The following is a 16,506-nucleotide window of genomic DNA, read 5'->3' on the forward strand; positions in this document are numbered from 1 at the left end:
TCGTGCTCCCTTACCCCTGCTCCACCTGCATGCTCCCTTACCCCTGCTCCACCTACATGCTCCCTAACCCCTGCTCCACCTACGCGCTCCCTTACCCCTGTGCGCTCACCTACCCCTGCTCCACCGGCACCCATCACCTCGCCCATTGGCAATTTCTTTCATGACAATCCTTTGACAGAAGAGGAGCAAGACGTCCCTCAGCCGGCCAAATGCACATGAAAGGGCCACCCTACGAATTCTAGGAATGCTTCAACTAAGTGCAAGAATAAGAAATGATTATTCAAGGCAAGTCAGAGCATTTTTGGAATCTGCCCAATTCTAATGACCTTTGCTTGTTTATATTTAGTATCACACTACCACTTCATTTTATTTTTGTCTCCATTCACATGCTTGTTACTGGAACATTTGCCACTGTACTGCCCTTATAGACTTAGGATATTCACATGGACTCACAACTGCTCGCATGTATCTTTTTCACTCTGCCGCACTTGAATGATGTCACTCATATGTTTGTTTTTTCATCATACTCATGTCCGATTGATCAGTACACAGTTACCACATTTATGCTACATTATATGTTACCATATTACAATGTATTTGAATAGTGCAATGATATGTTGTTATTGTTGGCATCCGAAGAATACGAAGGAGAAGAGGGCGAATGGCTGGTAGCCGAGAGGGAGGATGGAGAAATGGCTGAGAGAGGGAACCGGACATACGTGTCATCGTCGGCAACACTCTGCCATCTTTTTAAGTATATTCTCGCTTATATCAAAATAACTGGCGCACTCACCTATAAAGGCTGATGTGCCAGCGCCCCAAACATCTCAGTTTCGTAATGAATACTGAGATTTGTACCTTTATCTAGGTACAAATGTTTGTTAATAAAAGAATTTCATAATGAATACTGAGATTCATACCTTTATCTAGTGTCGGCTTACCTCCTCCATTCTACAAACGAGAGGTTATGAGCCCTGCCCTGGCTATGGACACAACACTCCCCGCCACCAGCTTGTCCCTATTTAACGTACCCAAGTTAGCCAAAGATGGCACAAACTGGATCATGTACAAAGAACGTACCTTAACGGTGATTGGAGCAAGAGGTTTGATGTGTTATGTGGATGGCTGGGCAGTAAGACCTATACCGTTCAAGGTGGATGCAAAGACCAGCGCTATAATGAAACAAGATGGCATGGTGCCTACCCTGGCAGAGATCGACAACCTCGATAAGAAGCTGGACGAATATCATCAGCGAAACTCATTAGTCAAGCAACAAATCTTCAGTACAATTACCGACCACTTGTTGCTCTGAGTTCAAAAATTTGAGTGCGCCTCTGACATCTGGAAAGAGGTATGTCAGATACACGAGGGTAAAACTGAGCTCGTGCAGATCGACTTGCATTGACGGCTACAGGAGACACGGTGCGAAGAAAACAGGGATGTACATGCACATTTCAGTGAGATCTTGCACCTGCGGGAGTTACTAGCGGGGATGGGAGCCTCTATGGAAGAAAGAGACTTCTATGCCATTATCCTCAGATCTCTCCCAGAGTCCTACTGCCCTATTCTCTCCTCGATCAATGCAGCCGCAAAGATCACCCAGAAGCCCCTAAGCATGCACGAACTCGTCAACATCATAATGGAAGAGTACAAACATCGACTACTCACTGATAGACGACCCTCCAAGCAAGGCGGAAACTCGGCTCTCTCTGTGCGAACCAACAACTTGAAGTCAAAGAACTCAGATGGCGCCACCCCCACGTATAATCCCGATGCAACTTGTCAAAATTGTGACAAGAAGGGTCACTGGAAAAGTGACTGCTGGAGGAAAGGGGGAGGAAAAGAGGGTCAGGGACCAAAGCAGAAGCAGAGATGAGGAGGACGCACCCAAAAGCAAAGTGCCAATGTGGCAAAGGAATCTGAGGTGTGCGACAACTACGCGTTTGCGACGTCGGACCTTGCGAGCATTTCCAAGAGCATGCACGTGCCCATTGAGCGCCGGGGAGCTATTGTAGACTCTGGCACCACATCCCATTTCTGCCCAGACCGCTCCAAATTCCAGAATTTTGTCGAAATCACCCCGCAGAAAGTCTACACTGCGAACAGATCGAGTGTTAGCGCCACTGGACAAGGCAATGTCAAAATTGACCTACCATTAGGTGCAAAATGCACCATCATAACCCTCAAAGACACCCTCTACACCCCCACCATGGCTTTCACCCTCTTTGAAGGCACAATGTGCAAGATACTATTGCATGGTCCAAAGCGAGAGGTTATCGCTGAGATACCACAGGTTGAGGGGCTCTACAGCATGGCGAGGAAGGGTAGTCAGCTTCATCATGCGCATGTTGCTTGCGAGAAACTCACCTTAGGTCAACTGCACCGACGACTCGGGCATGTCGGGCAAAGCGCACTTGCGGAAGCCATTAAGAAGGGCCTGGTGGTAGGAGTGGACCTGGACCCACAGTCCAAGGCCGAATTCTGCGATACCTGCGTGAAAGCTACGTCAGCACAGCAGCCTTTCCCCAAGGAGTCGAAAACATGGGCACTTACCTATGGGGAGCTCGTCCATACAGACCTTTGGGGGCCAGCGCAAACAACGAGTCTAGGTGGCTGCAAGTACTATATCAGCTTCACGGACAACTACACTCGTCAAACGAGGCTCGAGTTCCTCAAGCAGAAAAGCGATGCACTTACCGCTTTCAAGGCCTACAAGGCATGAGTCAATTGCCAGTCGCCAGGTGTCCGCATATGGAAAGTCTGTTTGGACAGAGGAGGAGAGTATCTGAGCGCAGAATTGACAAGCACCTGCGTGAGCGAGGCATTGACCGACAGCTCACAGTCCACGACTCACCTCAGCAAAATGGTGTTGCTGAACGCCTCAACTGCACCCTCATTGAGCACGTGCGCGTGATGCTCCTGGGCACGGACATGCCGAAATACCTGTGGGCCGAGGCAGTGAGCTATGCTACATGGCTGAAGAATTGCCTACCTTCGAGGGCCATACCAGGCAGCACGCCCTACGAGCTGCTGCGCAAGTCTAAGCTCAACCTTTCACAGGCCCACGAATTTGGCTCCAAGCTCTTCGTGCATGTGCTGGACGGGGGAAAATTGGAGGCAAGGGCAGAGGAGGCCATGTTTGTGGGGATAGATGCTGAGAGTAAGGGTTACAGGGTCTATTGGCCAGACCGGCGCCGAGTCAGCGTGGAGAGGAATGTCGTCTTCAGGCCAACCATGCCAGCCACTGGTGTGCTGGATGAGGGGGAGCCTCCTATGGTATCTTCTAAGGTAAACAAACCACTTACCATCCATCAACTGCAGCCATCCACTCCAGATCCTCAACCACAACCACAGCCATCCATTCCAGATCAACCGCAACTGCAGTCATCCACTCCAGATCCTAGGCCGATGAGGTCCAGACCAGCCCCAGGTTGCTATAAGGCCCTTAATTAGGGCCATAAGGTAGCCCTAGCCATGGAAGACCTGGTAGAAGCGTCAGCAGTGGATCTAATGGGAGAGGAAAGTCATATTCACCTTGCCCTGGCAGCTGCAGACCCAGAACCGACCCTCCAGCAAGCCTTGAACGGTCCCAATGCCGTTGAATGGCAAGAAGCGCTCGATTACGAGATAAGTCAGCTCAAAAAGCTGGGAACATGGGAAGTCGTCGACTCACCTCAAGGTGCCAACATCATACCCTGTCACTACATCCTGGCAACAAAACGAGGACCCGACAGTGAGAAGCTGAAGCTTCGCACACTGTAAAGAGTAGATCTGGGCTGGGCTCTACTGAATGTGAGTCCCTAGTCCTGAGAGATGCGAGTATGCTTCGTCCCAAGAGACAACCTAAGAACTACCTTGATAATGCAAGGGAAGTCTTATACAGTCAGAGAGTAGACAAGATATAGAAGTAAACCTCTTCAATGTTCGTCCGTAGTTCCGAGACTACTTCCGAAGTACCGAGAAACTTGTCCGATGCGACCGAAGGTCGTCTGAAGCTGCAAAAGTGTTGTCCGAAGTAGCGCGATGTGCGAAACGTCTGAAGTCCAGAACTACACTAATCTATCAGAACTCAAGAATAACGAAGTGCAAAATTGGCAGCGGTCTAGCCAAACAATTGTTCCGAATGAACAAAGATCGATTGCGCAGTTACGATTATACCGAGGTGACTCTACTAATTACTACTTGAAGTACGGGAAGTGAAGTGAAGTATCAGTTGCCAGTGAGTGAGATTATATCCTACTTCTGTGAGAGACCGGAATCCATAGGCGAAACTAGCAGCAAGATAAGCAAGTCCGAACCTATGTAATAAGCTGCGAGGCGTGCAGGAATGCAAGTATACATGTAATAAGCCATGATGCATACTGCTTATACATATTCTGAGGCTCCTGACAGGATGCCAATGGAATTGTTATCTATGTAGCACTAAGACGTAGTCAACATATAGTTAGAATAAGGGAAAATGCACCAGTGAAGTCAAAAGGACGAGGATAGGACATGGTATGGTAACTCACAAGGTTTGGACAAGTGCGCACGGCCTTCGGAAGGTCAAGGGAGGTTGGGGAATGGTATGAACATAGGTGTTAGATTGCCTGGTTCCGAGCCCAGCGCGGCAACCATTGTTACAGCGCGTCTCATTGCGAATGGCCAGTGGCAAAAGTTCGGTGTCGATTTCTTTGACACCTTCACCCCCACTGCCAGCATGAGCATGATTCAGACGATCCTAGAAATGGCAGCTCAATGCAACTGGGAGATACACCAGGTAGATATTAAAAGTGCTTACCTTTATGCCAGTGTCAAGGAGGAAATATACATGTGCGCACTGCCCGAATACCTGAAGGAGGATCAGCGAGGAAAGGTGTTGAGACTGAGGAGGAGCTTACCTGGACTGAAACAGGCCGGATATGAGTGGGCTGAAGAGTTAGCAGGAGTATTCCTGAAGATAGGCTTCAGCAGGTTGAAGGTAGATCAAGCCACCTACTACAGACACACCTTGAACAAACACATCGTCATCACAGTGTCCATTGATGACATGGCCATGACAGCAAACGACATCGCCCATTTTTGGAACTTCAAGTCCCAGCTCCAGCAATTCTTCGAGATATCGGATCTGGCTGAGCTAAAGTGGTTGTTAGGACTCAAGGTAATGAGGGATAGGAGAGCATGCACCCTTACCTTGTCGCAGAAGGCGTATATTGCCACCATTGTCGAGTGTTTTTTGTTTGGGTGACACTAAGAACGTCCAGACCCTGATGGAACCTGCAGTAACCCTGTCTGTAGATCAGTCCCCTGCAACACACACCCAACTTGCAGATATGCGCGACGTACTGTACCAGCATGCCATAGGCTCCTTGATGTATGCAGCCACAAGCACGTGTCCGGACATCGCCTTCACCATAGCAACATTATTGCAATCCATGCGAAGTCCCAGTAGAGCGCACTGGGAGGCAGCAAAGCGAGCCATGCATTATCTGAAAGCAACAGATGACATGGAGCTCACCTTAGGACAGACAGATGCGGGCCTTGAAGCTTTCGTCAATGCGGATTGGGCGTCACAGCCCCACTGACAGTCGATGTCAGGATATGCCGTCATGTTCAATGGGGACCCATAGCCTGGAGCACATGAAAACAGCTGTTAATTGAGCTATCTACAGCGGAGGCAGAGTATATAGCACTCACTAGCGTGGTCCACAAGTTACTCTTCCTCCAGCTCCTCATCACTGAACTCTATGAAGCCCCTACTCTCCCCATACCTATCCAATGTGACAATCAAGCTGCAATTGCATTAACGTCCACAGGCAAGTTCCACTCTCAAATAAAGCATATTGACCTTCGATATCATTTTGTCCGTGGTCATGTGAAGGACGGCATCTTCCGGCTCGTATACTGCCCGACCAACGATAATATTGCAGACACGTTCACCAAAGCGATGCCCCGTCCATGGCTCCAACGTCTGAGAAGCATGATGGGTTTGGATGCAGCTCGAGGGGGAGTGTTGGCATCCGAAGAATCCGAAGGAGAAGAGGGCAAACAGCTGGTAGCCAAGAGGGAGGATGGAGAAACAGCTGAGAGAGGGAACTGGAATAGAGGATAACTGTTGCGAGCACCTCCAAACGGAGAAGGACACATACGTGTCATCGTCGGCAACACTCTGCCATCTTTTTAAGTATATTCTCGCTTATATCAAAATAACTGGCGCACTCACCTATAAAGGCTGATGTGCCAGCGCCCCAAACATCTCAGTTTCGTAATGAATACTGAGAAAGATAATGTCACATGGCAGCGAGCTGGAACATGGCTTTGCACATATCACAACTCTGTAACATTCCTCTAACTATATCAAAAAAATTGATTCCTTGTATTATCATATATCTGACACCCGTTTGTAGATATTCATCACAGTCCATACAGTGTGTCACAGCTGTTACAGGTACAGGTCTATATATAGTTAGGTATAGGATGAGCAATTTTGGTGATGAAAGCACGTGATGCAGAACACAAGCTTCCACTCGACATAATTCTATTTTAGATACTTGATAGAAATAGTATTATTTTACCTTGCACATAAGAACAGACAACATGACTGAATGTGGAAGAGATTCATGATTGTTGGAGACTAAAGACAATGTTTGCACATGCTGGTGCAAGTTGGACAAAGGCCCTTCGGAGATACTGACTGCCTAAAGTCTGAGTAGGGTTTCAGATTTGCGAACCCAGCACGCTGCCAAACACGTCCTATGATAATGAGACTCGTGACTTAGTCCCCTTGAGTGCTAGTGCGCCACAGGGAATTTTTGGTTGTTTATTTGTCATTGACCAAATAAAACGAAAGGCATAAAACATACGCCGTGTCTGTCCGAATCCCCCATCCAGGCTTGACAATACCTGCGTCTGTCGTCCGCTTTCCAACCACCTCGGCCGCTTCGGGTTTCATTCACGCCATTATGCTTTCCATACTGCCGTTGAGCTCTTCGCTGCTTCCAGCCACAGCTTTTATTCCTTAGCTGGAATAGAATCTAATCCTAATCGCTTAATACCCGGGGGAGAACAAACATCTACTTGCATGGACCACAAATACTGAACAGCGACAGTGTTTTAATGGGTTTGGGCCAGGTCTCGACGGTGGCCTTCCATGTGCGCCTTGGCGTACACTCTGGGTCACGCACAGATCTTTTAAAGGTCAATCTACCTAGTGTCGCTCTTGGAATGCTTGTAATTCTGTCCTAATCGTATGCCTTCTCACCTCGTGGTCCGTATCTCTGAGCAAGTCAACGCACGTATCTCCCACCGGTCAGAGTCGAAGACTCTCAGTCCGGCGTCTTTTGCATGTTTTGCCCGCCGAAAGGGATGCTGCTTGCTTAGTTGTCCTTCTTGGGACCGGGCAAGTGTGCATAAGCTTAAAGCGCGAACAAGCGCAGCAAACATCTTGGCTTCGTGGCGATCTGCGATGCGGAACATGGTATGGATCGCACTTGGTTGTGAATATGGTACGCACAGGAAAGCGCTACTAACGACTGCTTTTGTTCGAGCGTTGTGGATCCAGTATTTTCTGCCGTCCCTGCAGTGACGGCTCCCCTACCCTACATGTCGGAGACATGCTACGGAGTTCCTGCGTGTAATTAGTTTGGTCCCACGCTCGCATGCCTTTCGGAATCCCCTGCGATGAGACTGACCGCCCTTAGGTCAATTGGAGGCTATTTGCTCGAGGCTGGTAGCCAAGACTAGATCTGTCGAATGTGCTTCTGCTTTTTCGTTCGTCCTTCAATCAACTGGTCTGTCTCTCATAGCCATGTGTGGCCCCCGCGCCATGAACTACTCGGGATCCCCCATTGGCAGATTCAGCTGGTCGATCCCGTCTTATTTTGTCCTTCAGTCACGGGTTTGGCTCATATCGCTAAAGTTTACCTTCAGCCCGCTGCATCAACTCTCCTACGGGAGGGGTGATAGAGATTTTTCTCGAGTTCAGTGGTGATGGGATGGCCGGGGCATCATGTCCACTTCCTAGGCGACAGGATCAACGCACTGGATGGGTAGATCTAGAAGAATTGTATGTTCATGACGGGTGAAGGGCTCATGGAAGCTGTGGTTGCCTTGGTTTACCGCGACTGGTGCACGAACAAGTAGGCGATCGGAAAGTTGCTAGCTAGTGCGTTCCAGAATAGGAGCGACGGCAGAGCAGTAACGCGCCTCTAAAACTGGAGGTGATTTGGACGTCATGTCATGGGGTGGATGAATATCGTGAGAGTGTGGATGGGTGGTCCGAGTTGTGTAACGATGATGACGGTGCAACGTTGTGCAAACGACGTTGATGTCGGAATTGTATGAGCGACGAGGATAGCCCAATGGAGCGGTGACGAGGCGAACGCACGTATGCCCTTGCTGCGCGGAGCGCATTTGGGATTAGTTCATAGCGGGGGAAGCGTTTGGCTTTGAAAGTGGGTCGCAGCCTCCTCTACAGGACTATGGGTTGGCGGCAGAGAAGGATTATGAAATCCACCAATTTTTTCAATCTCCCTGTCTTCGTGACGGTTATTATTCATTTGCTGCGCTTGTGTGGTCTTATACCTGGCTACTTAGCTGAATGTCATATATAAAACATCGAAGGCATTGGTTCCCATTAATTTGGAGATGTATATAAGCCTGATGATAAGTCTACTTTCAAGGAGGCATGTATGACGGCCAGTGGACCTTTAATGGTTCGCGAAGAACTGCCTTTCACTCAGTGCAAACATACTTCTTGACTTTAATTGTAAACTGTGAGTTCCTCGTAGTCTACATAACAGCTCTTTCAAAATTGCTGTGTAAAGGGGTCGATAGCTGCATATCTATAGCGGCCCTACATTTGTTTATCGCCGTTCGTCACATTTGTGCAACAGCCCTCTGAAATCCAATAAGGAATACAGGTATAAACTAGATCTCGACGATCTCAATTCAAATTTCACGCGTTAGAAACATGTCTCGCGTTTTGTACGGTCCACGTGTCCGGAATGACGGCATCGTAAGTACCATGTAGTGAAGTTGGAATAAAACTCACCTTGAACAGACCCAGCTCGAATTTCTCGCAGCAAATGCGGTGATGTATTCAGTACCGCGTCATGCGACGCTTGTTCCTGACTTGAGGGATTCAGGCGGCTGCCAACCCCCCAACACAAACGCCGCTGGCACCAATCAAGCAATTAACGCGCCATTGCATCAACCGTTGCGCTCGTGTGGTACAGTGGGTGGGATCGATAGTCCGGGTAGGTCCTAGGATATATATATTAGAATTCAAGCACATTGAAAACTATCTGATGCAGGCCTTTACAAACTAGCCCAGTGACTTGCTACATAAAGTGCACGTGAATATTCCCAGATTCCCAATCGACCTTAAACACCACTCACATAAAAAATGATCTTCCCTCCCGCGATAGCTTACATGGCCGGGCCCCACACATATACACGACACAAGATACATGTTCTTTCTTCGCCGAATGTCTACACAGCAGAGTTGTACCCGTTTACATACCTACCCAATGATGCTCTTTGATCCATGCGCACCCGATTCTTAATTTCCACCACACAGTACACGACATCCCAGTCATCTCGATGTGTGCTTTATAGAGGTCCATTGAGAATAGGTGCATTGCATGTACACTTAGCGCTTACCTTTGTGTTGTTATAGTAGTACGTGCCACCTAACGGACGAACCAATTCCTTCCAATCCTAGTGCATTGTGGGCCTGCCGATTGCGGTTAGAGGAAGACGGTCAAGTAAGAAGGCGACTGACCCAGGATCGTCCGTTTCCTTCGTATGGACCCATATATTTTCATCTTTACCACCTATACTATACAGACACCTATTTTGGGCACGAGTTGAGAGGAACGAAAGGTGCTACCATACACAACGGGAGAGGTGAGGATAAGCGACGCCTGGCGATGCAAAAGCTATTTGAGCATGTCGATGTCGGCAGCCTGAACGCTGAGCAATGAGTGGATGTCGGACTTACGATCAGCGTACCAGGCCATGTCGTCACATGGAGCGAATCTTCTCACCATGAGCTCTTGAGTCATCTCATACCTGCCGCATATGCACAGGAGATCTCTCGCCTGATCAATAATAAGGACAAAAAAGTTGTTCGACATGATACTTTAGAGAATTAGTACGTGTTACTTGCAGCATCATCATTTCGACGTACCGAGGCAACTGCATCGGCCAAATACCGATGCCTAGGTCAAGTCACACCACCATCTGCTCCTGAGAATCTGTAGTTAACTGGTTCATGCCGATAGTGAGCATCATATAGTATTGAAGGCGCTGTGATTGAAACGTGATCCACCAACTTGAACTCGGTACAAGAACTTTTCACGCTGATTCAGCTGGACCGAAAACGCTCGTTATTCCCTTTTTTACACATTATAGTACAAATATATTTCAAATATATGCTATAGCTATCACCAATATGGGCACGAGCGTGAGATGCGGGACGGACTCTACCTCAGTCTCCCGTGTTGAACGTTGAAACGTTGACCCCTCATACCACAATGATGTGTTACTATCCCCATCTCTTACTTATCTTTCAAGTTATGGCTCCGGTTTGAGGTCCTCAGCCGGGTCTCGTTCAAGATTGTGCTGATTCTTACAGAGCTCTCAACGGTTCGTTGGACGACGACTGAAAGACAAGGTTAATGCAGCCAATCATTATTGAGACCATCTGTGCGTAAAACTTTGAATATTTTTAAGTGCGTGTGCTGATCGCTTATACGTCTCTAGATTAACATCTATCGGGACATTGGTTCTTCTTCCTCCAGAGTACTCGAACCTATGCCAATGCCTGATTCAAGGGAAAGCTGATTAAGGAAACGAAATGCTTGGTCTTCATTCACGTCCTGTCGTATTTACAATACCTCTTCAGAATACAGAGCTCGTAGAAGGGCGTCTCGTCTTCCCGCCGAGAGCTGCGATAATCCAGGTGGGCCTCTTTTCATGAATTTCTCAAGGCTTCTCCGCTGAAGTTTGGTTCCATGTCAAGCGCAGACCAGAACCATGTTGGCATCGACAATGTGAGTGAATGTGTTTTCACATAGATGGCACATAAACATTTGAAAATAGTTTCTCAACACGAAGAAAATTATTAACGACGGATTGTGCTTGCAAAGCCTCCATCAACCCTCGGATATTACTTTCCCCTTAAACCATCCCAATTGTCTACGTTGGAAAGTAGCCTATCGCAGTGGACTTCTATATGATTGCTCGTCTTTTGGCAAACTCCACAGATTGTTTCTTGACGGAACATTGCAGAAAAACAGCTTGCATGATACGTCCGCAGTCATATTGTCGCTGGTAAAGAACGCTACGCTACCACACAAGTATGCTATTCTCTTTGACCAACGAGCATATCATCAACTGATGCCCCACAAACTTAAAGGCAGTCGGGAGGACATCGCAACGATCGCCGACCACTTGAACTTGCCGAAATGTTCTTGATTGTAAGATGCAGGGGGGTTCACTCAGGGGGAGCAGACACAGCCCTCAGTTCTGGGTTCTGGGCTCAAGTCTTAACTTGCCCAAGGACCGGTACAAGAATCCAGATTTCGTTTGTGCGCAAGGCCTTCCAGATCTTAGATAGCCAAACGTGATGTTTCTCATTTGTGGGATGCCTTTTAATACCTTTTCTGGAGTGTCTGAGTCGTGCAAAGCACCCTGGTGAACCAGCACTCGCATACGAACTCAAACAACACTAGCAAGTTACATTATTAGTACAAGCTCCGCTCGATGATTAAAACATGGGCATTCTATATTCAATATTCGACGTTCAACCAAGTCCGATTTGTCACTTCTAGTCCAATTGGACGGCTATTCGTGCTACCAGCGTGTTCCCGTTCGTGTTCGAATTTCATGACGTCATTCTCGATCCGAGCGCTAGCAATGCCTAGCATTTAGTAGATTCTTAAAGGCTACGTACCGAAGCCATGGCTGGCCGGTAATGCATCGTAAAACGTTCCTTCCCATGCGTTCATTAGCACCTTTCTCAAAGATTCCATCTTCCCAGATGAATAAATAGCCAGGAATGTAATCCGGGACCGGAGGATAATACTTTGTTCTTGCATTGTTTTTGATACGGAAACATGCAGGTAGCTATGTGAACTCGGTAAAGTACGTAGAATTCATTGATGTGCGACTAGCCTTACAGCAACTTCAAGTTACCGCCAATTCATATAATACTTTATGTAAAATTAGCAATAGAAAATCTCATTAAATTCCTGTTGCCAGAATGCTCCGTTTCTGACGAAACTAGACTGTCACTTTTGATCGGGGAGGTCCTCCGTGCATTGTCCATGAGGCTTCAGATCAAAGCAACGCTTTTTCTTCCACAGAAACCGTTCAACACACGTGTTTGCACTGCATACTGTACTGCTTCACAACCAAGGTACCAGTGATCCTTAGGGGCAGCATCATATTGATAATCTTGCTCGCTGTTCAGATGTGTCTCTTGTTTTCTCTGGAGCGGCTCTTTTAATAAAGGGACGATTAAACTATAGCGGTGCTTAAATTTGAGATTCGCGAATATTGCCGGGGAGGAGATTGTCAAGAGATCACGTGTACACGGTGTAAGTATAAATTTCGCACAAAAAATTGTGAGATGAGTCAGATGACTCAACTTAGTTGAAACCATTTTCGCGTAAAGGCCATCTGGTCGGGAACTGAGGATCTCCTCGCTCTCCAACTCATTGAACAACTGTTTGAGCTTCTGCTCGAAACCATTTTTGGCACGAGTATTTGGTCTATCAACTGAGGGTCTCCTCGCTCCCCGCCTCATTAAGCAATTGTTGGAGCTTCTGCTCGAGATCCAATGTTGGACGACTATCTGGTCTGAAGCCGAGGATCTCCTCGCTCTCCGCCTCATTAAACAATTATTTGAGCTTCTGCTCCGGGTCTAATTTTTGCAGCAAGACCGTCTATTCTGGAACCGAAAATTTCCTCGCCCTCCCTTCAACAATTCTTGGTATCGATGCCGGACTATGTGCTCGCAGTGCTATAAATCACACTTAACTCGCAACTCGCATCCTGCGTCGTGCGGCGATGTTATGTGATCTCGTGCCGAGGATCTCTCCACTTCTGCGTGCAACAAAATGTTATTTGAGCAATAAAAAATTACATCATGTCACACGGAGCCTAGCTCTATTGGAGGCTTTCTCGATCGTTTCACAACCCGAAACCTAGCGTTAAAGGGCGTCTGAGGCCGAGTTTCAAAACAGTTCGCACCGCAAGAGTCCCCACAAATACAGGTCCGAATTGTTAGTTAGTTAGTTAGTTAGTTAGTTATTGTATTGCTGCTGAATATCGGACGGTAGTTTTGGTGGGCTGATTACGCCTTTCAGTACTCACCCAAAATATCAGAAACATGTCGGCATATCCTAATCCTAATCTGCTAATCTTTACGCTACGCGAGTGAGTAGGTCCAGGACGGCATTTAAAATGATAAAATGATGAACGGCAAGGTGAGTGTACAAAGCACATGGCATTACATGTTCACGGAAAATAAATCTCAAGATCTCGCTTCAAGTGTCAAAGATTGTTCCGTGCAGGCCGTTCCAGCGTTCGCCGTATCCTTATATAAATATGCGTGCTAGCGTGCACTGCTAGTTGTGGTTGTCCGCAGCTCCCCTCTCACCGTCCTTATAATTTCTCGTCCACTATGCAATACCCAGATGAATCCACCGATCTTTCCCAATTAACGATGAAAGAATTTGTCGGCCATTCTCGTCATTTGTTTACGCAGATGCAGGACGATGATCAGGCGCAGGTTGATTTCATTCGTTTTGTGCTAGCTGCAAGGGTTGGGCCACTCGCAGATGAGGAGCTCGACCGGTGCCAAGTGCGTCTGAATTGCTTGCAAGGCATTCCCCCTCTTCCTGAGACCGACATTACTCGCGATTTCGACTCGGTCATTGGGGTATCGGACACACTACCCTATACTAGCTCATTGTCCATCTGGCCCCTTCCTCCATTCAAAGAGACATTGAAAAAAGACAATCACGTTAAAAGTCGAGCGTATAATAGTCAGGTGAGTCAACGGTGATCTCAGTCATATGCATCCTGACCATCATGGAACCAGGGCGACGAGATTCAAGTCCCGATGCACAAAATCCCCAACATCCCCTTGGGCAAGGTTCAACAACGGCACGTTGTGAGGCTTTACTTACCACGGCTCTACAATGCAGACTGGCAAGTCGGCCAATTGGCTCCGGACAAATTGGCTCAAATATATGACCGCTGCCTCCGTCCTACGATGATGGAAGCTGTACCCGAGTCTTGCGACAAATGGCCGACCAGTTATGCAACCGCATACGCACAGTCCAGGACTCGCACCGGGTCACTCACTTTCAGCAGCGCGGACATTCCCTGGTATAGGTTAGATCATGTTGCGACGACTCTGATAGCTAAACTTGCAGATCTGGGGCCTGCGTTCAGGGACGCCTATTTTGGGCACGAGTTGAGAGGAACGAAAGGTGCTACCATACACAACGGGAGGGATGAGGATGAGCGACGCCTCGCAATGGAAGAGTTATTTGAGCATGTCGATGTCGACAGCCTGAACGCTGAGCAATGGCACGTGGATGTCGGACTTACGATCAGCGTACCAGGCCACATCGTCACATGGCGCGAATCTTCTCACCACGAGCTCTTGAGCCACCTGATGCCTGCCGCATCTGCACAGCAGATCTCTCGCCTGATCAATAATAAGGCGCGGTTTCATCTGGACCGCACATTGCAGATCAAGGAATTTGCCGGCTTTCGTGCAACTACCGCCCGTTGTGCAGGTGCATCCGGCCTATCATATGTGCAGGCGTATTGCACCGAGAAGAACGTGACGTACTCTCTAAACCCAGGGGTGTTCCGTCGACGTCAGGCTCAAGAGCTTCTGCAGAAGGAGACCGAAGACAGGATACTGAAAGACATGGATGTAATGAGTAATATATTTTTTGAATGCGCTGGTGAAGGGGATGTGGAAGGTCGCGATGGCTGCGCCCGCTTGGAGATTCGGGTTCCGTTGGCCGATGCCATGAACTCATTGTATACCCTCCCCGAGGAGCTTATTCAGCGCTCTGTTATCGCTATTGACAGAAGAGTATGGTGGTAAGAACGCATCCGCATGACATTAGCTTGCATCCATAAGCTGATACATCATCCTAGGCTTTATGTCTATTACCGTCTGGCTGCAATCCGTCTAGTCCTAAAGAACTTACAAAAATCGGATGGAAGAGTGCGCTCCATGGACTCTACTTTGGCACTAGGAGCGGTCTGCATCTATATGGCCAATGCTTGCTTTCATCGTCCGGCCGAGGGCTTTGGATGGGAGCGCTTGATTGAGAGATGTTGTCAACAGGTTCTTCAAGACCCTGCTGACGATGAAGACGACGAAGACGCCCCCACCGTACCCGTACTGTATGACAACGGCGCATACTTCATCTGCGACATCGTGCTTAACAGCAATCCAACCTTTCTTCGACTACCAGTGCAACGCACCTTTGACGCAGAGTCCTTAATTTGTATCTATCACAAGACGTCCATGGATGAAATCCGTTCCTTGTTTACGTGGAGTGCAGCCCCGCTTAGCAGGCGCCTGCCTAACCCAGAAAGAACCCAAAACCGCAAACGAAAGACTCGTGACGTTGACGACATCAGGGAGCCGGATCGTCCGCGCTTGCGCCTTGACACGGAGGTTCGGGGTATCCGATTCAAACGTACTGTTCGCCTGGCAGGCAGAGACGTGGACCTTCACGTGCTGAACGGGGGTGATGAGCGAGAACTTGATGGAGGAAGGAATAACGAGCAAGGTGAACTTGCAATTGACGAGCGCATCGCCAAAATATACGAGCAGTTCTTCCTGGACATCATCGAGGAAGCACCTAATCCCAAATCTGCGCGGGAGGGGTCATACCTCAGCATCCCCGCCTGTATGCGCAGCGAGCTAGCACGACCAGAGCTACTGCAGACCGCAGATCTTCCATTCAATAAAGCACAATACTTGGTCTGCTCAAAAGAGCAGTGGACGTTGCACTTTAACCATATCTTTCCCGAAACTATCGAGGATGCCAAACGTCAGAACTTCGGAAGGTGCACCTATTACACCAATTACATGGCTCTTGCTCGTGACATAACGAATAAATCACTGTCCAGAGCCCGACATGTGCTCAAGGTCGAATTCGATAAGCTGGCATGGATACCATACACCCGGGCAGACCGTCTGTGGTCATCGGGAAAAATGTCCGGTTCCGGATGGCAGATGCTTCCTCGCGGGGCAAATAGAGGAGGGCCGGCGGTTGCCATCAACCCTCTGCGGCAGAGGGAATCGGTCACCTTGCGCGTGTTTGATCAGCCTGTGCAGGGCGACTCTGAGTTTGAGGGGGAGAATGAGTGAATATACGCTTGTTGATACACGCATTCGTTACATGATCGTACTTTTGGACTGGTATGGACTATAGCTTTAATAATTCGCGAGTATTCATTGGATTTTTACAATGACAC

The 16,506-nt window shown here is 48.2% G+C and overlaps 3 protein-coding genes across 3 annotated transcripts; all 3 read left to right on the forward strand.

Moving 5' to 3' along the window:
* Positions 1-8,950: 8,950 nt before the first annotated feature.
* EDB93DRAFT_1108718 (uncharacterized protein) lies at positions 8,951-11,460 on the forward strand (the record flags this gene model as incomplete). The annotated part of the gene is made up of 12 exons (XM_041447878.1): positions 8,951-8,995; positions 9,041-9,236; positions 9,560-9,584; positions 9,659-9,771; positions 9,829-9,888; positions 9,997-10,135; positions 10,396-10,447; positions 10,558-10,629; positions 10,747-10,785; positions 10,889-10,945; positions 10,974-11,036; positions 11,086-11,460. 12 exons carry the CDS (start codon positions 8,951-8,953, stop codon positions 11,458-11,460), a joined length of 1,236 nt encoding a protein of 411 aa, XP_041301691.1.
* Positions 11,461-14,107: 2,647 nt separating this feature from the next.
* Positions 14,108-15,118, forward strand: EDB93DRAFT_1095501 (uncharacterized protein; the record flags this gene model as incomplete). The annotated part of the gene is made up of 1 exon (XM_041446696.1): positions 14,108-15,118. A coding segment is annotated over one exon (1,011 nt), but the record flags the coding sequence as incomplete, so codon positions are not given.
* Positions 15,119-15,823: 705 nt separating this feature from the next.
* On the forward strand, positions 15,824-16,384 carry EDB93DRAFT_1059061 (uncharacterized protein; the record flags this gene model as incomplete). The annotated part of the gene is made up of 1 exon (XM_041444795.1): positions 15,824-16,384. A coding segment is annotated over one exon (561 nt), but the record flags the coding sequence as incomplete, so codon positions are not given.
* Positions 16,385-16,506: the final 122 nt, after the last annotated feature.

Source organism: Suillus bovinus (assembly GCF_016758785.1).
Source record: "Suillus bovinus strain UH-Sbo-P2 chromosome Unknown EDB93scaffold_118, whole genome shotgun sequence".
In the NCBI taxonomy this organism is placed as follows: Eukaryota; Fungi; Basidiomycota; class Agaricomycetes; order Boletales; family Suillaceae; genus Suillus; species Suillus bovinus.